Source organism: Maylandia zebra, linkage group LG1 (genome assembly GCF_041146795.1).
Source record: "Maylandia zebra isolate NMK-2024a linkage group LG1, Mzebra_GT3a, whole genome shotgun sequence".
NCBI lineage: Eukaryota > Metazoa > Chordata > Actinopteri > Cichliformes > Cichlidae > Maylandia > Maylandia zebra.
The window spans coordinates 30,990,744-31,013,493 of NC_135167.1; the positions used below are offsets into that span (position 1 = coordinate 30,990,744).

The window sequence follows — 22,750 nt, forward strand, 5'->3', positions numbered from 1 at the left end:
ACTGTATGTAAGATGTGACCTTTGCTTCTCATAAATGATGGTGGTTTGATTATCAGTTTTTCTAAAACTATTCTGTATTCTATAACTGTAGCCATTTAATGAGTGTCATTCACCTTGTTGTGACAATTCAAGGTTAGTTTTACCCATCAATCTCATATCCAAGTCCCTGAGTTAGTTAAATAGTCTCATTTAAACAGAAATGTTGTGGTTTAGAGCTGTTCACATTTCTGCACAAGTTATAGCAAGATGCAAGTCTGAATCTTATAAATTTATAAATTTATCATATATATTTATATACATATAAATGTATAGATAGGAGCACAGGGTCAAATATGCACAAGAGATATGAATAGAAAATGTCCTTTGGTATACTCAAAGTACAAAGCATGTGAAAGACCAGAAAACTTTTTCATCTTCATTTAAATTTAATTTAATTCAAATTTATTTGTTTAGTGTCAAACAACAGTCACCTGAAGACACTTATGTTGTAAGGTGAAGATCTTAAAATATTAGAAAGACAGACCAGCAATCACTCGACACCCTATAAGCACTTGGCGACAATGGGAAGGAAAGACTCCCTGCAATAGGAAGAAACTTCCAGCCACACTCAACAAATTGCTCTGCCGCAAGAGAAAGAGAAAAAGGCACTCTATAGGGGAGAGATTCAGAGGTTAGTAATTGCCAATGAATAAATACAGCAATGGGTTATGAAAACAGAGAATGAAAAGATATGAGTGAAGAAGTAGCAGTATATCATGGGAAACCCCAACAGCCTGATCCTAATGCTGCATAACTAAGGGGGGATTCTGGGTGAGCTGATCCAGCCCTAGCTATAAGCTTTATCAAAATGTAAAGTTTTGATTCTAATCTGAAAATTAAAGAGTGTCTGTCTCTCGAATCCAAAATAGGAGCTGATTTAGAAATAGGAAAGATTAAAGATTATCCAGGCATTTTTTTCTTCAGGACATGCCCATAGTTTAACTAGCTGATTCGTATCATCTGGCTTCATGGATTTAAAAAATCTGGGCGTCATCTACATAGGAAAAAATGTATGCGGTGTTTTCTGTTAACGTTGTCTAAGGAAACGTGTAATGTAAAAAATGATTGGTCCCAACATGGAACTCTTTAATTGTGTGTGAGGAAGACTCCCCATTTATATGCACAAATTGCTATCTTTCAGACTCCAATTTGTGCATTGCAGTCCTTCATTATTAACAGTATTTTTAGTGTTAACAGTGTTACAATTTTATCTGTGATGCAACCTGGGGCTGTTCATGTTTTCCTTGATCAATCCTTTATAGAGGACTTATTGTCTATATTTTCCAGACCAAACAAAAATCTTGTACACACAGTGAGTGCAATGGCCTTTCCTCTCTAATTTATGTGTCGTCTGCTTTAAGGTCCAGATTTGACAGTCATGAATCTGTGATTTCTCGTATGTTACACTATTATCAAAATAATCAGGTTCTGTAGGAGTAAAGTTTTGGTAGCTGTTCTGCATTGTGTTGGCACACAACGCTGAAGAAAATAACAATGGAATCACTTCGTTAACCTTAGTTCTAGCACTTTCAGAAAGACATTTTCTGTAATGAAATGTATTCTTTATTGCAGTGTAATCCATTATTGTAATTTTATTGTTATTAAGAAATGCTCAAACAAAAGAGGGTTTTTCAGGAATTACTGGTGAATGAAGTTCTATGCCACAGTTCAGGGCAAGATTCAAAGTGTGATTAAAGAGTTGACAGGCCTATTTACATTTTGAGAGAAGCCACTTCAGTCTAATACAAAATTAAATGATGTGTTGAGGCTGTTATTTACAACATCTACATTAATTACCTACAATAATTATTTTTATCTGAACTGAGCACTAAATCAGTATAAAAAAAATCTGCGAAATTAAATAGAATTTTTGAGTAAAGGCCGGCTGGATGATAACAAAAATAATATTTTTTAAGTTTTTCAATTACAGTGTACAAGGCTAAGAGTTAAGCTTCTGATTTAATAAAAAAAAATGTCCAGTTCTCTGGTTAATAAATATACTGGAGTGAAAAATTGCTGCCACTTCTTCTCTTTGGCCTGTGGTTCAAGGATTCTTACAATTAGTATGACTTGATTAATTTAACAAGCATATTCACCCCATTGTAACCAGGTAATTAAATAAGTAAGTACAATTTATTAATGTAGTGCTTTTAACACACATAAAATTTACAAAGCACAGAACAAGAATTAAAAAGCTACAACACTGTGTTTTAAGAAGAACAGTAAGTGATACAATACAGCAGCGAGGGCCTACACCAAGTGAAAGCACCACCCAGCATATCTATAACAACTGCCATCTGTAGTGCCAACACAGTGTATTTGCACATTTGTCAAACATGAGATTCTTTCTGTCCCTGTTCTTTCATGTTTGAGTACACTTACGCAAAAGATACCAGTAATTTGGCAAAGTATTCTTTTTTTTTTCTGAACTGAAATAAAGTGCATTCACATCCTCTAGCAGGGTTTTGTATCTGCCCTTAAAATGTTCACCACCACCATCTATTATCAGCTTTTCCTTTTCTTCCTTTGCCCTTCTCCGTGCAGCCAATCATGATTAGAGAACACACTCTGGGGTGTAATAAAGGTCTGTTGCAAGCAATAGTGACCGAACGCCCCTTCATCTGTGAGCTGCTCAAACCTTGGTAGATAGTTGAAGAGAAAGCTGCTTTCAGTGATTGGAGCTCCACTTGACTGTTTTTTTAATTTTAACTTTGCCCTACTTCTGGCTGAAGAGCTCATTAAATAAGATCTTGTGCTATAGCTAGAAATAGGAAAAAACAGGAGGGGGGAGAAACAATAATCATGTATTTAGCCATGTGAGTCTTATCGCCTTTGGGAGTTCTGTCATGAGGCCGTAGAGAGTGTATATTATTTCCCTTTACCCAATTTTTAAAACACATCTAAAAACCTTTCTTTACCCACAATCATTCTGTGTCTTTGAAGCAAACATGCTCTGGGTCTTAAGGACAAAAATTCAAAGGAGCCAAGTTGGCTTTGGACTGAAAATAGTGAAGATTTTGCAGCAGAGCAACTGAATTCTTCAAACGCTCGTCCCAACTGACTGCAGTCGGTCATGTGATGGAAATCGGCAGTGAGCTGCAGGTTCACTTTTGCTAGGAGACTTTGAGGCCCAGATGTCTTACAAAACCAAAAAGGTTTTCAATAAATATATCAAAGATTAACAGAACATGTTGCAATCACAGTGTGTCTCGCTCTGATATTGACCACGCCACGTACACCTGGGTGCATTTCATCATATCTCTGCTAACAGAAGTTCTCTGACATTTCTCTCCCACAGAGAAAACAACAACAACGGAAAAAAAAAACAGGAACAGAGAGTCTCCTTGTATGTTTACTTTGGACATGTTACTAGGAGGGGAAGTATTTTCTGCCCCAAAGATTTAAATCAGAACACCACTGTCTAGCCACAAATATCCATCACACGATGGTGAACTACTCTTTTATCAACTAGTATAGACACTATTGTGTTGTATGTACAATTATACCCTGGTGAACATAAATTTGTGCCTAAATGTGACCATTCATGAATTAACTTTTCAGCATGGGAATATAAATGATCTCAGTCTCTCACTCAGAGCAAGTCCTCATCACACTTAAGTTCCCCTTTGCCAGTTTTTTAGATTTAGCAACAACTTTTATATCCCTTAAATTACTAAAAAGGAATGCATAAGATCAAATCTAGTTACTTTTTGGTTAAATGGCTGCCAGCACTGCCCCTTTGGTGTGAGGACTTGCTGTCACCCTGCGGGTGTCTCTCTCTCTCTGTCTTCCCTGCTCAGTGAGAAGCATCTGTGGATGAGCTGGATGTACACGTGCTGTGTGTTTGTGGGCTTTTCCCTTGCAGAGGCTATTCACTGTGTGAGGAAAAAAAAATGAAAAAGGTGTATTGTCACTCCTAATTTTCTCTGTGACTAATCATTTTACATGTGAGCATAGCTGAAATCACAGCACAGCCTTTAACTTGTATGTGGTGATTTTGTCAGACATTCCTCAGACTTGTTCACTTCCTCGCTATCTGGCTTTCCCTCGTTAATCTGCATGCTCCAACCAGTTTTTAATTTATTCTTTTGAGAAAAAAAACTAAGTGGAAAATAACAACATATCTGTAAATACTTTAGACTTTACCATGTTTGCCTGTACTGCCAGCACACTGATAGCTTTACATCTATTTGTGTTTCCACTGCAGTTGGGAGGATGTGGCATCCTGGGCGTCGGGGTCTGGCTCTCAGTGACCCAAGGGAACTTCGCCACCCTGTCATCATCCCTTCCCTCCCTGTCTGCAGCCAACCTGCTCATCGCAGTGGGGACGATCATCATGGTGATTGGCTGCCTCGGCTGTGTGGGAGCTGTCAAGGAGAGCCGTCCTCTGCTGCTGACAGTAAGCAGAATGGTTTTGGATTCACCTGCTGACTTTAAACACAAAGTTGCGATGATGTCATATTTTCAGATTACAGCTTTTACAGAGCACCATAGCTCACGTTGTTTTGAATTGTCTAGTGTGTGTGTGTGTGTGTGTGTGTGTGTGTGTGTGCGCGCGCCCGTGCATAACATAAGTACAGTTTTATGTGCTTCTGTTTGATCCGATTGCAAGAGGGCCTTTAGGGTTATTATTGTCATGACAACTATAATAAGGGATTTTCATAAAGCAACAGGTCTAAAAAATCATGCTGCATTTTTAGACAGCATGATTTTCAGTTTTGGGACACTTTGATATGATGTTGTGGTTATTTGACAGGTAACCATTTCATAAAAATGCTTTTAGTGCTGTGAACCACTGTTGCCTAGTTTTGCTTTGGTGAGCAAACTATATTGGTCACACTCATTTTATATCTGAGGTAGGCAAAGAGCACGTGGAGCACAACAATCAGAGTATGCTTTGGGGTTTAAAGTCTTGTTTTTAAGGGGAATATCTCTGCAAATATCTAACAACAACTGTTAACAATAGTGATGACAGTGATGCTGTTTTAATGCTAACATTAGCTTGACAGACGGGAAGGCTTCATAGCTACAATAGACTGATTTACACAATAAAGGGTTTTTCTGGGTCTTTAGACCACAAAAGCTTATGAAGTTCAATAAAGAAGATCTGCATTCACTCCTCTGCCTGCATTCCCGTCCAGGCTGTTAGTGTATTCTTTACTTCACTTCCGTTTTTCCAGCCTGCCAAACTTAATTTTGTCGTCATCGCTCTAGCCCAATCATTTTCTTGCCTGCCTTCTGCAAGCTAAACAGCTTCTGTTACATGTGCTTTAAATCTCAAATCTCTTCCGTTTTTCTGCATTTCAGACTCTGACTTCATGCAGTTGTGTCTTTGTCATTTTGTTTGTTCTTAGTTGTGTCCTGATTACTGTCTAATCACAGGAGCAGGAGCTGCATCACATCAGCTCTACAATCACTCCTGTTGTCTGCAAGTTCTCACTGCTAGCAAAGTCAATCCAGTACCCAGTCATGTTAGTGTACAGCTATAATAGTTAGCCTGTCTCATCGCTGGCCGTGCTAGCTTTCTCTTCTCTCTCCTGGCCTCTGATGGCCCTCAAGTCAAACGTAACTACATCAGTAACAACTAGTAAGGGGCCAGTCATCCTCTTGTCCCCAGACTCTGCCTTCTCTACAGAAGGTGTGTCAGCAGGATTGAGGAGATCCTTAGAGTATTCTTTCCACTGCTCAGCTATATCCTCAGTTGAAGTCAGTGGCAATCCTTCTACTTTTACTGTACACTGTGTGAGTATAGTATAGCTTTCCACTCCAGAATCGGGTGAATATTTACCAAAATCACTTTGTTTCATTGCCTCATTGAAGTCCTCCAGACCTGTGTTTTTGCTTCAGCTACCACCTGAGTCACATTGCACTTGGTCTGGCAGTATCTGTCCCACAAGTTAGCCTACACCGATAAGTCTGCTTCTTCAGCTTTATGGCTTCACCATTTGGTTCGGGGATTACCGCAACATAAGATAAGATAAGATAGAACTTTATTAATCCCTCGGGTGGGTTCCTCTGGGAAATTCGACTTCCAAAAAGCACAGCAACGACCGAAGTTACAGTTACAGAATTGTTTTATATATATATATATATATATATATATATATATATATATATATATATATATATATATATATATATATATATATATATATATATATATATACACACACACACACACACACACACACACACACACACACATACATATATATATATAAATACAGAGACAAATATAAATAAAATATACAAAGGGGATAAATAGAATAAATAGGAATAAAAAATAAAATACAAGTGAATTGCACATTTCAAGTATTGAGTCTATTGCACTGTTGACTATTTACAAAAAGTATTGCACAAGGTATTGTACAGTGAGGTGAAGAGGCACTACAGCTTAGTTGTTCCCCCCTCCTTTGTCCTCCTGTCTCCCCTCCCTCTCCCCTCCAGAGAGGAGTTAAACAGTTTGATGGCGTGTGGGACAAAGGAGTTTTTAAGTCTGTTAGTTCTTGTCTTGGGGAGAAGCAACCTGTCACTGAACAGACTCTTCTGATTGTTTATGGCCGTGTGCAGAGGATGCCCAGCATTGTTCATAATGTCCATCAGTTTCTTTAATGTCCTTTTCTCTGCCACTGTCACCAGAGTGTCCAGCTTCATGCTGACCACAGAGCTAGCCTTCCTGATCAGTTTCTCCAGCCTGGATGAGTCCCTCTTTGCTGTGCTGCTCCCCCAGCACACCACAGCATAGAAAAGTACTCCAGCAACCACTGACTGGTAAAACATTCTCAGGAGCTTCCTGCAGATGTTAAAAGACCTCAGCCTCCTGAGGAAGTACAGTCGGCTTTGGGCTTTTTTATACAGGTGCTCTGTGTTGCATGACCAGTCCAGTTTGTTGTCCACCCACAGCCCGAGGTACTTGTACTTGTTGACCACCTCCACCTCCTCCCCCTCTATCTGAACCGGCAGTGGACCTTCTCTGGACCTCCCGAAGTCCACAACCAGTTCCTTAGTCTTTGAGGTGTTGAGTTGCAGGTGGTTTGTGTGACTCCATGCGACAAAGTTCCTCACCAGACTTCTGTACTCCTCTTCCTGATCATCCCAGATACACCCCATGATGGCCGTGTCATCTGCAAACTTCTGAATATGGCATAATTCAGAGTTGTAGCAGAAGTCAGAGGTGTACAGGGTGAAGAGAAGAGGGGACAGCACAGTTCCCTGTGGTGCTCCTGTGCTGCTGACCACAGTGTCAACATGACAGGCACCTACTTGCAGCCACAGCTCTGTGCACCCTAAATATATCTGTCCAACATCCCCAACATCCGCTCTTGCCAACTGATTCAACTCACATCTAAGTAGTGATGAGTCGAGCTCAGCTCGTCTCCTCATCCAAGTGTCCGTGACATATGGCCAAAGACTTCAGGATACAATCACAAAATCAGTCATTGACCTGTGACCAAGGTTGTCCTGGTGTAACATGCGCTTATGAACACCCTTATGCTTAAACATAGTATTTGTTATGGACAAGCTGTGATTAGCACACAAGTCCAATACCAGAACAGCACTCGGTTTCGGGTCAGGCAGGCTGCTCCTCCCTGTCACGCCTTTCCAGGTTTCACTTTTATTGCCCATGTGAGCATTAAATGATCTCATTAGGACAATGGAGTCATGAGGTGGGGCATCCTACAGCACCCCACCCAGCAACTCCAAGAAGGCTGGGTGCTCTGAACAGTTATTTGGTGAATAAGTGCAGATAAATGTCAGGAACCACCCCCTGAGCCAAAGGGCAGGTAAAAAAACCCCTCTTCTGAGATACAGGTTATGAGACAGGGAATAAAGGAATACCCATCCCTGTCTGCTGGCTCTCACTAAGGGTGGCTCCAGAGTGGAACAGAGTCTGGCCCATTTCCAGGACCCTAGTTGCAGAGCTCAAGCTGTGTGTTGAGGTGAGCCCGACTATCTTTAGTTGATATTTCTCAGCCTCACACACCAACTTAGGCTCATCCCCCAACAGAAAGATAGCGTTCCATGTCCCAACAGCCTCAGCAGCTGGGGATCTGACCACCAGGCCGAGACACACTTGGAGCAAACATTCAGTATCTGTGGTCACTGGAGTCCCTGTGACATTGCTAACATGCTGCAGGTTGAATGTTCTGTCTGTGGACACATTGATAGTTTACATACAGAAAAGTTTTTTTTAAAACTCAGCAAAAATGAACAGAACCACGTAATATAACAGTAATAAACAATTTAATAACGTGAATGAAATTTATACTGTTAATAAGGAGCTCCTGGTTTTTCCTGAACTTGCAGGAAAAGAAAAATCTCAGCTTTAGCTTATGGGCCATATGGGGGCCTAGACTTATTGTCAGGGATCCTACTAACCTTTTTCAGTTTAATGCCTAGAAATACTTTTAGTAGCCTTGCTAATCCCAATAAAACAAGCTCTGTGGATATTGTTGGGGCACTGTTGTAATCACAGAAAGAGTTACGCATCATATATTAAAACAAGAAAACAATATCATTTATCACTTTTTCAGTGACAGGATACTATCCAAAGTGGAATGTTTTTTTTCTGGAAGTTGAAATGATTTTTATTCCTTCAGTGGTTTCATGTGCTTCAAACTGTAATTGGCTTTTCATGTAGTAGTTATTTTAGAAAATTATATTAGTACTAGATGGCAGATTAGCCCACTCTCCTGCATTCAAATCGATAAAAACTAAAAACTCCCTGTGGCTATGTCAACAGTTTCAAAGCACACTTCAGATGTCCAAATATTAACTACAATTAAGGAGTGTTTCCACCAAACTTTCAGCCTGATCAATATTATAATCTACCATCACTTATACAGATATAAAACATAATTCTTTTAAAAGCCGAGTGCCATGATGCATTTTAACCAAGTGTGAGTTTACAATTGGGGCTTCTGACACTTGATTTATCTTTGCTTTAGAAGAGAGCTACATGCAAATGTGCTATCATACCAATGAAATCATCAAATATCAACCACGTTTATGATATAAACAAACTTTAACTTGAGCTACGATTCTGTGAACAGGTATCCTTCAACCCAGATGCTTGAAGGACTGATAAATATTGAAAAACAAAACAGACAAACACATCAGACATTTCACAGAATTATCTGGAAGAATAATTCTATGTGGGTAAAAAATAGAATTAATCATTAGGAAAATTGCCCAGCAGGAGAAAGCAATTATGAGCTCTGCGGGAATGAGTCTTCGTGTCGATCGTTAACGTGATCCATGACATTTTCCCGACAGTGACCAGACCGATCCCTGCTCCGTGTCAATAAAACGAGGCTAGGCAAATTATAAGCCTTCATCAATGAGTGACAGAACAGCACGTTCTTCACGGAGATTAGAAAAGATTCATCTCGCTTCAAATTTTAGAGCTAATTAGCATATTGATCGCTGATGAGAGACCCAGAGCACTGCAGTGTTGCTGTGAGATATTTGAGGAATTACTTTTGCACTCTGTGCTGGAATAAACATCATTGCTTTCTGCAAACATTTTTTAATTTGTATCACCAAACATCAGTTATAATTTCCAAAAAACACAAGGCTTTTATTGTTCCTTAATTCAGGCAGGAGTGATATCTTTGTTTTTCATATAAATGTAAAACTACATCCTGATATTTTTTTTTAGTACATAACCATTTTTTTCCTAATGTGCCCTCCATGTTTAACAATGCTTTGGATAAAGTTACTTCAATTAACTAGAGTAAATTTATTAAGGAAACTCGAAAAAACAGTCTGCAATGCTCCTAATTAAATCTTTTTTAATTCAGCTTTAAACTAATACTAATACGATTTTGTTAAAAAATATTTTTACCCACACAGAAAGCATGAGGTTACTGTTTGAGATTTAGAATGAATTTGAACACTTGTGAAATATCAAGGTTTGCGCAGTGAGGTAAAGCTTAGGTTTAAAGTTTGGGTAGTAAGCTGATGAACTATCTAACCCTAGTTTAGATGCAGATGATGTGCAAACTCTGACTAAACTCGTCACTTCAGTGTAATTAGTGTAATGGTTCCCTCTCAATACAAAGAAAAGGTTACTGGAGATCTGTCATCACAGATATGTTGCCAAGCAACCAGGAAAGACCTCAGAAAGTCACAACACCAAGTCAAGAAAAACTTTAGCTTCATGTCTAAAATCAGTTCTTATTCCCTAGATGGTGGACTCTGTTTGCTGTCCACCGCTATATCGGTATTCTGACAGTAAATATCGATCCATTTCTTTGCTACTGTGTGGAAAGATTTCTGGTAGCAATCCCACAATGCAATCGTTCGCATTTTATTGATTACATGAGTTGCATTCATCCAAACTGGAGCAAGAATTCTTTAATATTGTGTCAGCATCATTATTTACATGTATTAGATAATTACACCAAACACAGTTAATAGGTACAGTGACCGAAATGAGCTAATATGAGGCCTAGGAGACTGTCAGCAGGCACTTGTGAAATAATGCATGAATTCAAGCTTTAGTACAATTCAGGCAGACACTCTCTAAGGAAATAACCTCCTTGTGGCGGGGCATGGTCTGTGGCGTGGCTACAGCGAGGCGGACACACCTGAGTGGCATCAGCGATCACGTCGCACCAGCATTAAAGCCAGTGCTGGGTCCTGACTGATTGTTGTTGTTGGTGTGTGTTCGGCTGCGAGCTGAAGCGGCCATTCAAAAAATGGAGCTGTTGGATTGGAGGTTGTTGTGAAATAACAAGAAATCTCCCTGCATGACCCACCATTGTGTTAACTTACTGTCTGTGGTGTCTGCGCCACCACTTGCTGTTACATGAAATAAAACTACTTTAGAGAAGTAAACACAATCCATTCGCCCTACTGTAAGCTGTTTTGATTTGGTGAAGAGCTGCTAAGTAATATAGCAAAACAAGGTAATTAAACTTGTTTATCAAGTGAGATTGCTGTACAAGATTAGTACTTAGCATACGCAGAGGGAAGCGTTGGACAAAGTTTGAACACTTACAAGTCAGATTGTTGTTCATGTTCCTCTGACTCTACTGACGTAGTGCATGCAAAAATGGAGCATTGCCCTCCAGCTTATGAGCAAATAAAATATGTTTTATAACACTGACATTTATAAGTGATACCAGGAATAAACATGTCTTTTGTGGAAATAGGAATATCACATTTCCTTGCACCAATCACAAACAGGAATTAAGATGATCAGTAATTTATGATTAATTTTTCTGTGTAATTGTTGCGTCTAAGTCACAAAAACATGTTACAGATAGACAAATGTACTTATTGATAACAAAGGTGTTTTTAGCTGGAGTTTCATGTGAACTCTGGTCATTAAAACAGATTTGCACACAAATCCAATACCCTGTCCATTTAATTTGAAAATATGAGCCATTTGGGGACGCTTCCATTTTCAACAAGGAAATGGGTAATTAAAGCCATGTTTCAAACCAGTCAGTTTCTAAAGTCAATATATTTTGAATCAAAGGGCACTAAAGAAATGTGGCGGTTCTTCCGACAGATAATCAAGAAAGGTGAGATCACTGCATGAAAGTGGACGCAGGCTGTTTGCACTGAACACCCTCACATGGGTCTGAGGGATAGAAACTGTAAAAATTTTAGACCCACCGCATGAAAACAACAAGGCTATCACCTCAAACGCTTCCCTCCATGTACGCTAAAGGCCTAAAGGGCTCAGATATTGATTTTGGAGGCTCTCATGGACTGTGTGGCTGACGTGACTGCTTCACCAGTCTTGCTGGTCTGTCAAGACACAAAGAGCTACTGACGCTTTCATACTGCAAGGAAATCACAGCATGCATTGATCGCCGTGCCTAGACTTTGAGAACAGCTCATCCTAAGGCGCCACTCAGTGCTGCAGAGCCATATCAGCAGTGCTGCCCAAACAAGTCATGATGTAAATAACACGAGCATATATGCAAGGAACCCTCTGGAGTCCATTACATAAATTTTCATAATGTGTTCGATTCACTTTTAGTCTTTATAGACCAATAAAAGCTACTGTTCTTCAGCTATATTAGAGCTAAATGAAGAGAAAAATAAATCCCAGATCTCAAGTGAGTAATTACAACACGTGCTTTGAAATACTCTACTTAAATACAACACTTTTTTTCTTTAAAAAAAAAAAAAAGACATCTATTCTTGTTATCCAGAGTTGGTGTCCTGCAGTTTTTTGCTGCTCCCTGAAGGCATCAGCGAGATACAAGCCAGCTGTGGCTCATTAGCTCGCATGGAACGAAAAACTGTAATGGAAGCAAAACCTGCAGGACACCAGCCTGCCACAACGGAATAAAGCCATTTGACTTTTATCTTGCTTATAGAGGTACTTGTGCTTATCGATTATAAATGTCTTACTCCTCCTCCGTTTAAGCTCCATTGTTGTAACTCCTAAGGGTAAATTTTATATGACATCCCACTTTGTGACCCCTTACAAAAGCAGCGAATGCACAGGGCTGCTTATAAGATTTCATGTCTCTGTGTGTGTTAACAGTAGATCCTCTTCAACTGGCTACAGTGCTACTAATGCACTGACTTATTTACTTAAGCAAAGAACCAGAGTAACTATTTAAAAATCAGCCTCGTTTGACGACAAATTTGTAAGCTGTAATGTTTTCACTCCATAAAAGCCTCATTTTGCTTTCTTTTACTTTGATCTTCTATAAATCTTTTTTTTTCTGTACTTATGCGGCTGGAAGCCACTGCTGTAAACAGAATAACCTATTTCAGTTTGAATAATGACATTTCAGGGGAAACATATTGAGTCTGCTTCGGTAATGGGATCCAAGTCTTTGTTTCTAATAATTTATTGCTGCGAGTGCACAGACAGAACAAAACAACCCCACTTCAGTTTTAAGGTTTGGTGGTGATGTGTTGCTTACACGTCATTTGCACATACATCATTACAAGTCTGAGCTCAAGCTACTACGGCACAATTAAAGCATGATGATCTAAAAATGTATCTCCACTGCCTGCTGCATGTAACATTTGAGTGTTCTTAGACAACATCTTTGCAGAGCAAATTGGAAAGAAAAAAAGTTCCTATTTTACGTCTGAATTAAAACAACACTTTTACACACAAAAATACATTTTGCTATGAAAGTTAAGTACTGGGAAGTTGCCTCTGTCCTATTAAATGAATTGTATGTCATCAAGATAGCAACTGCTTGATACTTCTGCACTCGACGTAACTGGCACGCTGTTATTGCTTTTATTATTATTAGTATTTCTATGCAGTTCACAAATGGATTTTCATCACTTACAGTTAATTTCTTCAGCCCTTTGATAATAGTAACCCACTGAAAGCAGCAGCTTGAAATTCCTCAAGCTTATTTAATAGCTTTCTTGTATCATATTAGAAAAGCAGAAAGCGGTATTCTGCGGTGGAACGATTCCACTGAGTGTGGTTTTTGCCTGTGGTCTAAAGGAGAAGTTAAAAACTTCCTATTAAGAGCAGAGTGATGGAGAAATATGCAGAGAGCCACAGGGGATGAGTCTGTTTGTTTTGCGAGCGCTGGCGAGTGCCGGTTTCTCCTTCTAAACGATGTCCGCTTGCTTGCTTGTAATTTCACAGACTGCGAGACACACCCCAAAACACGGAGAACCACCGAAAGACTGAAGAGAGGATATAAATAGCATTTTTGCGTTTTTCTTCACTAAAACATGCAGTGTTCCCAAATCGGGGTTGTGATGCAGGACTTTCAAAAAATAAATAGAAAAATGTTAAAAAACTTGTAAAAACTGAAAAGCGGCTCCAGCAGCAGCAGCAGGAGCTGTAAACAAGTTGTGACCTCCAGGAATAAATAATCAAGCTGGAGCAGAAGTGCAGAAAACTGCAGTTCTTCCAGTGGCCCCCTTGGGATTGGCAAGTCAGTTTCTACACCTCCTCCATTTAATATTCAGTAATACAGCAGAAATAAAAAAAACTGGTATAATTTCTTTTTTTTACAACTCCCTCAATTGAATTGCATTATGGGTTTATAATTTGGGGGTGTTGCCACTAGGAGCACTAATACAATTATTTAACAAATAAGATACCTTGCTGTGTGTGTGTACATTACAGACCAAGTAACCTGGTGAATGAAGAATTTTCCTCATATGCTACCCAGAGGCGGAGCCAGACATTTGAAACACCCGGGGCTTAGCCCAAAGAGTAGTATGCATGTGGGATTTTTTTTTTTTTTTTTTTTTGGGGGGGGGTGTAGAAATGACTGAAAGATTAATAGGCTCTGTTCAAAAAAGAATGACTTCATATAGGGAAAAATATATATCACATGTGCAGGACACCTTAAACTAGTTTTTTAATTAAGCAGCAAGGCAGAACAAGGTCAGGGCTGCATCAAGACATGAGGACTAAACCCCAATTCAACCAGACCCAGAACTGATCCAGAATTAAAACAGGACTACAACAGTTCAAAATCAGGACTACTGAGGACTTAACCAAGACAGAACCAGAATCAGAACTAGATGATAGTAGCACTAAAAATCATCATAGACCTGCACTACACTTATTTTTTTAATTCTACCAAAGTCCACTATTTAGATTGAGAAAAGTTTATATAATTATTTAGCCTTGTTGTGCAAACAAGCCTGCAGAACTTAATAAATACAGAATTTGAAAAATAACAAACCTAAAAAGAAACACTAGGTACGAGATACATGAGTACCTATGATACGGTGATACTTCTGGTAAACAACCATTTGACTAACATGTGTGTCTCACCTGCTCTTGTTCATCTGTTCTGTCCTCGTTCTCCTCTCTCTCCCTCTTTGTGCTGACAATCATCAAATATACAGTTGAAACCAGATATTTACTCTTCAGATAAAAACACTTTTTTAATTGTAACATCAAATCAGACTAAATGTTTATTTCTTTAGATTGATAAATATAAAAACATATTTGTTAACTTTAAGAGTAAAGAGAGAAACTATCTGTATTTCTTAATTGCAAATGGCACCAAATTGTATTCAAACTTGAGCCACACTTATGGAGCTCCACAGTTCTTTTCCTGGTGTTTTGGTTGACATCTCTTGATTTTCCCATGTCAAAGAAACAGGCTCTGTGTTTTGCCTTATATGCATCCACAGCTGTGCCACCAGTTTACTCACATGGACTCTACTAACCTATCAGAAGCTTCTTCAGCTCAGAATGGAATCCTCTGCAGTTTTCTTATTAATTAACAATAAATTTAGTGTACATGTACTCCTAAATTTGATGAAAGTGATAAAAATAGCTCTGTCTCTCTTTATTCTGAAATTTAACTAATTCAAAATATATTTCAATATTTATCTAAAACAAAAATTTACTCTAAATTGATGTTGTACAGTAAAAATGTTTTATGTTTTCTCCCTAAAGTGTAAATGTCTGGTTACAAATGTGAATATCCTGCTGTGTACTGAAATCCCTCTTGTTTTGCATAGAAATATACTGAACAACATACAAAGCATAATATATAAAATAACATTTACCTGAGTTTTTTCTTTGAAAGAAGCCTCGAATGTCCATTCTTATGTTTCAGTACATAACTGAAACCGATTTAGTCGGGAGGGTAAGAACTGAGAATATGAAATAAACACACGTAAGCTAAGACTCTAAAAAAAAATAGCATTTGTTCGGCTTTTCATTTTGCCATTTGTTGATTCACTTGAAGAGCAAGTAACGTAATATTGGTCAAGTGATCAGTTTCATATCAATCTTTCGTGATGCACCGTCATATTTACATTATTTGTACGGTACGAATGATTTGCTTTGGTACCTGGTCAAACTTAAGCTCTCCTTAGTATGGCTGGCTCCGCCTCTCCAACAGCGCACTCACGGGCAGCAGCTGCCCCGCCCCCTCGCTCAGTCGCTTAGTGCCTGAGCTTGGATCATACCAATATCAGGGGGGGATTCACGCACAGTCGTAAATTCCCACAGTGTGCACTATGTGCTTCGAATATTGTGTGTACTTTTTGTTTTATACAGTTGTCAGCCAGGCATCTAACTATGAAAAAATTACACTCCAAAATACCCCGGGCTTCTGACAAAACAACCTGGGCTTAAGCCCCGTAAGCCACCCCCCCGCTCCGCCCCTGATGCTACCTAGCATTCCAGCTTGCACTGGAATGGTTCGCAGCCGAGTGTGAAGCAGTGGGAATGAGAATCAGCACCTCCAAATCTGAGGCCATGGTTCTCAGCTGGATAAGGGTGGAGTGCCCACTCCGGGTCGGGGATGAGTTCCTGCCCCAAGTGGAGGAGTTTAAGTAACTCAGGGTCTTGTTCACGAGTGATGGGAGAAGGGAGCGGGAGATCGACAGACGGATTGGTGCTGCAGCTGCAGTGATGTGGACGCTGTACCGGTCCATCATAGTGAAGAGGGAGCTGAGTGTAAAAGGGAAGCTCTCAATTTACCCTCACCTATGGTCACGAGCTGTGGGTAGTGACTGAAAGAACAAGATTGACTGCAAAATTGAGCTTCCTCCGAAGGGTGGCTGGCCTCTCCCCCACAGATAGGGTGAGAAGTTTAGCCATGCGGGAGAGGCTCAGACTAGAGCTGCTGCTCCTCTAGATCGAAAGGAGCCAGTCAAGGATGGTTTGGGCATCTGACAAGGATGCCCAAACCATAAATAAACCTTACCTTAACTTACCCTTACAAGGATGCCTTACGGGCATGTCCCACCAGGGCAGACCCAGGACACGCTGGAGAGATTATATCTCTCAGCTGGCCTGGGAACGCCTTGGTGTTCCCCCAGACAAGCTGGAGGAGGTGACTGGGGAGAGGGAGGTCTGGGCTTCTCTGCTTAGGCTGTTGCCCCCGCGACTTGGCCCCGGATAAGCGAAAGAAGATGGATGGATGCTACTTAACACCAGTTAGCGTGTATATGTGTCTCTGTACAAGTCTAAAAATGACCGAATTCTGTTGCTATTGGGATAAACAAATGTTTTATGTTCATATTTGGACTCCGTCTGGCTTCTTGTGGAAAAGAAATGGTAAATGCAGTTATAACAGTGGGAAGAATGCCTGCGGCAAAATCAGTCTGCGCTGAAAGTTTGACCATTGCACCGAATGTAAATTTGAATTTCTAGCCTACAGTTATTCAGTCTCTACTCACTTAACGCTCGATAGGGGAAAATATTTTCCTTCAAGGATCAAAACAGACCAAGAACTATCGCAAAAGTCAAAATAGCAGAAAATCAGACTTGATCCTTGCTATTTTTATAGTTTTGCTGGAGTGTGTTTGCTTTATTTATTAGTGTATGTTAATTATACACGTAAACTGTCTGTTGATATTTTTTAATATATTTTTTTTTGCAAAACTGTTCATGAGAGAAAAAAAATCATATTATCCCAAAATATTGAATTTCTTGAATCCACATCAGAGAATGTTATTTTACTTCTTTAGCTACTAAAAAACATTAGTGTTTACTGGAATTTCACACAAGGCAGGTCTTTATCGCTCAGACAATGAAGGCTGACAGAACAATAGAAATTGATTTCAGATGGTTATTTGAGAGCGCCTCTTGAAGAAGAGCACAAGTGAGTCAAACGCACCGTGGGTTGTATGCTGCCATCAGTTTGATACCTAGTCGGTCTATCACCTTCCAGGGTTGCCACTGAGACTTTCATCCCTTCCACGCTTAGTGATTCATTCATGCAGGTGCTGCCAAAAGACCTTAGGGGCCCACTTGATGCCAGTCCTGTGAACTAGCAACACTCACATCCACTGTCAAGAAAACACCTGGAATACACAGAGGACACAGGAGCCATGAAAACTTTACTTGTACTGTGTTTTAACCTCCTGTGATGCTCTTTCAGTGTTTCTGTCTGAGCTGAAAAAACCCAGACAAGAGTGTAAAGTAATGCTGCGCTGCAGTGCTTTGAGCTACATGCTAAGGTTAGTATGCTCCCATGCTCAGTTCAGTGCATAATGATATTGTTAAAATGCTTACCTAAGGGTTGGTACGAAGCAGCACTAACAGTCCAAATGCCGGCTCTTAACTTGTTTCCCGAACCTCTCAAGTGTCCTATTTAAGAAAAGGAAAAGAACAAATTCTGCTTGCTGCTTGTCACAATTTACTCAAAAGCTCATTTCTGTCCCTCATGGCTCAGTCAGCTCTCTTACATGAATCAAATAAAGCAAACAGATACCCATAAAAGAATCTCTTTAACTCCAAACCCTGCATGAAAATTATTTTTACACTTTCTTCAATATCAAAACAAGATATAGTTGACGGCACATCTGAGAGCATCACCAACACGAAAGCTGACAGCTCATTCAGCTCGTTTAAGGGTGTCAACAAATATACGCAGACAAATATGAGGCTTAGATTTCAGGTCGCAAAGTAACAAGAAAGTGACTTTATGTAAACAAAGTTCCAAGAAAATGTGAATTTGATTTAAGAATGAGGGAAAAATATCCATTAACATTAAATTGTCCCATAAATAAGGCTCTAAAATTGTTGCAGTTGAGGTCACCACAGCAGTCGCACGCTCAGCCTCTCCTTAAAACGAGTTCCTTTAGAGGTGGTTGTGATACACTCTATTTCCAAAAGTATTAACTCGTCTGTCATCGCACACATGTGAGCTTGACGTGCATCCCATTCTCAATCCATAGGGTTTAAGATGATGCCAGCCCACTCTTTGCAGCTATAATAGCTTCAACTTGTCTGGGAAGGCTTTCCACAAGGTTCAGGAGTCTATGGGAATTTTCTTACAGATGCGCATTTGTTAGGTCAGATACTGAGAAGGCCTGGCGCTCAATCTCTGCTCTAATTCATCCCAAAGGATTGAGGTCAGGACTCTGTGCAGGCCAGTGAAGTTCTTCTACACCAAACTCACTCATCCGTGTCTTTATAGACCTTGCTTTGTGCACTGATGCTCTCTCAGAGGCCATCCCAAAACTGTTCCCACAAAGTTTTGAGCATGAAATTGTCTAAAATGTCTTAATATGCTGAAGCTTTAAGAGCTCTTTTCACTGGAACTAAGGAGCCGAGCTCAGCTCCTGAAAAACAGCCCAACACCATAATCCCCCCTTCCACCAAACTCCTCTTGGCACGATGCACTCAGACAAGTACGGTTCTTCTGGCAACTGCCAAACCCAGACTCATCTTTCGGATTGTCAGACAGAGTAGCATGATTCATCACTCACGGTGCCACGCTAGAATTCACTGAGCTCCCGAGAGCAACCCATTCTTTCATAAATGCAGAAGCAGTCTGCATGCCTAGGTGCTCGATTTTTATACATCTATGGCCACAGCTGTGATCGCAACACCTGAATTCAGTGATTTGAATGGGTGAGTGGATACTTTTCGCGATATAGTGTATGTCAGCTTTTTAAAAGGGTGTGCAGGGAAGCTGACTGCCTGCAACCTTTAAGCCAGCCTGCCAGCTAGAATAGCTCGACCAGTCTCAATCTTCAATTGCTGCATAACGCTGACGTGTGTACATGTATTTGTCCCCAGAGATCAGCCGATAATCGTGGTGCCGTTTCATTGAGATAGTTTTATGACCTTCAGGATCATTGTACAGTTGCCTCTCAAAATGTTTCACTCCTCAGCGTTTCAGACACTCACTTCCATGTGTGAGAGACAGAGCCATGTCCTAGCAGAGTAGGTGATGGATGAGCTCGTAACTGTTTTAAGCACTCAAATGGACCCGCAGGAAGAAGATGTATCGCCCATCAAGCAGCTACGCCTGGCCTCTATAGAGAGGAGAGGATGGCAGGGACTGGTGAGGAATAAAATGGGGCTCTTCTAACAAATTTAAAAGTAGAAGAAAACTGTATATCACCTCTCCCAAGCTGTGCTACTGATAGCCCATCTCCTTCTCGTTCTGCCTCTCTCTGTACTCTTGACCTGTCAGTTAGAAACATAAAGGCTTCAATCGCTCCTATTTGGCTGACTCTTCTTTCCTTGACAGTCTCTGCTCATTTCTTGCTTTCCTTACTTTTCTCTCAAACACGCTGGTTTTCTCTTCTTTTTATTGTCCAATTCATTTAGTCTCCACATAAAGACTCCTATTATCCTCCTTTGTTGTCCTTCTGTACTGTACTGATAAATGATGAGTTCAATGACTCATTTGTCTTCACTCTCCACTTTGTGTCTCCACAGTTCTTTATCCTGCTCCTGCTCATCTTCTTCCTGGAAATTCTGTCTATCATGCTTTTCTTCATCTACCAGGATGAGGTAAGTTGCCACTATTACTCTCATCGTGTTATATTTTATGGGTTTTCCTCACCTGTGCAAGATATTAATGACTGTAGAAGAAACTCTCCAATACATTGCATGCCCTTCATATGTCAGAGAGATTGTCGATGTTTCAAAGTGGGGCTGGCATCCAAAATGATGCAGCTCAGTAGCAAGGTTGTTTTGAAGTTCATACAAGCAGTGCTGCGTATGTCAGCTGACATTTTGCATAAACAATGGCTCAATGGGGCTCGGGCTGGTGCACACGCGCCTTTGGAGAGATGTCTGTGTCACAGTTTCCTTTCCTTGTTAATAAATCATATTTCATCTCTGCTCATCTATTTTGGAGGAATTTCGTTGTAAATAAACAAGTCAGACAAGAGTAAATAAGGTGATGAGCCATCCCTCTGCTAATATGAATTTGTAATCCCTTCACATTTTCAGCTGAGGTTTTATTAATGCATTGAACGGATATGTTAAATTCCTCACATATTAGTTTTAATTATGGGCTTGAGGGCTGGCTTTTGAAATAGGTATGAAATTTTAACAATCAGTAAAAGAGCTTGATTTATGCCTTGTTTAACGGTAAAGACACAGATGAAAGCACCGACACTCTCTGCGTTCTGTCCACAAACATCCATCAAACTGAGAATAACAGACGTCATGTTGACAGTGGGTTTTAATCAGACTTGATGAGATTAGTGAGATTACTCAGCGAATTACACTGCAGAGTAAGTCTGGGTCAATGCAATCAATGGATAAATATTTTAAAATATAGCGCTTTTTATCGCAGTTCCTTTATGTTGGTCATCACAACTAAAATTACAATTAGAAATTGAACAGAAATGAGTGGGCAAATTAAACTGCAGTGAACAATAAAAACAATTTGCTTTTGTATAATTTAATGGTTCCCCCTTTAAATATTTTGTGTAACATGCAACAAAGTATTTTTATTTCATTACTGGAGATAAAAATCTTGATTTCATTCAGCTTTTTTTTAATCAATAAATTATCATTACTCGTAGCAATAATTGAAAGCCACAGAGACTGTTCGTCTTACAAGCAGTTCCTAAACAAAAGAAATAAAAGCATTTTTTCATTGTAATGTAAAATTAAGAAAACGCCTCAAGCAAGCTGAAGTTGGACCATTTTCATGAGAAAATTATGCTCATATTTTTCTTTTATGCCTTTGATTTCATCGATTGAAATCATTAATCATTTAATCATCAAGAGAAGCAGGCAAGTGAAGTGGACGCAAACTGTAGAGCCTTGTAATTAATTACTGGAAATTTCACAACTGCTTCCATTACATTATTCATCTGCTGGGACAGAGACCGCTACCACCAAAGACTTAGGCCAAGGACAACCCTGGTAGTAATTTCTTTGTAGATTTTGGTAAACAACAACCTACTTTGATATTTCCTTGTGTTTTTATTCGGATGATGTTTCCAGCCGTAGACCTTGGACCTGCGTCTACTTTGTTCTGGCTTTTATGTCTTCGCTGCTATAATTCTGGCATGATCATAGAATTGCTTAATGTGTCATATTTCCATCACAGTTTGTCTCTGGTACTCTAATTCTCTGAATACTTGTGGACTTGCAGGTTCCTCTGGGCTTTCATCCAATCAGCGGTACTCTGTTTAGCCTTTAATGAATGTTGTATTGTGTCACGCCTCACCTTAGTATCTGTGTTCCTTAATGTTGAGTGTACCCCATTATTCAACCTCTAAATAATTCAGTTTTGTCTACCCAGGAGGCGATTAATGACAGAACAAAGTTTTAAAAAAATGTTAGGGATTCTGCAGAGCTTGGGCACTGTGGGAAATCATTCACAGTAAAGAATGGGTGGCCATTAACAGGGTGAACTCTCTCGCTTTTTAAACAGCCAGACGCAGGACACCTAAAAGTATTATTGTATCTTTATATAGTAGAAACTGTACCCTAATGGAAAATATGATTACAAAAAAATTTGAATATTACAAAGTCCCCCTCAGGAAACGACCGCATAAGTCATTTTTGTGTAAGCTGTTTTTATGATCTAGTTATTCTTTCATCCGTGTGATGTCACTTTAATACTGGATGGAACTCAGCTCTGTGGTAATCTAGAAAATCGAGCTTTTAGACATTTTATAAAAGGGCCTGTTTTGACACAAACCATTACTTTAACTCTTAATCAAGCATAGATGGTCAAAACAAACCTGAAATGGCTCCAGGTGGAAGTTCAGCTCCAGTTTCCAGATTGAAAAATGTCTTCTAACTTGGAAACAAACCTGTTAGTTAATGCACAATTTGCTTCACTGCTGCTGTTGGTAAAAAACCTGCATAAAGCAAATGATAGATGCATGTTTGGTGCTCAGAGCATAATGCACTTTCCTACAGGGTAGCATACTTACTGATTTTACTTATAACAAGCTTGAGTCTCATTGTTGACTGAACATTAAATCATAAAAAACACTCTTGTTACGTGCTGCGTCTAGAAAGACCAAACACAGAATCCAGATTAGGCACAGCTGATAAAATGAGCTGCTA

At 39.7% G+C, this 22,750-nt stretch overlaps 1 protein-coding gene across 3 annotated transcripts in view; it reads left to right on the top strand.

Annotated features, from left to right (window-relative positions):
- tspan4a (tetraspanin 4a) overlaps nucleotides 1-22,750 on the top strand; it is a 185,816-nt gene that overhangs the window by 118,989 nt on the left and 44,077 nt on the right. For all 3 annotated transcript variants that reach the window (XM_076884896.1, XM_024803359.2, XM_076884894.1), the window contains 2 exons: nucleotides 4,247-4,438; nucleotides 20,147-20,221. In XM_076884896.1, the coding sequence (XP_076741011.1) occupies nucleotides 4,247-4,438; nucleotides 20,147-20,221 (267 nt within the window). The remainder of the gene's footprint in view (nucleotides 1-4,246; nucleotides 4,439-20,146; nucleotides 20,222-22,750) is intronic.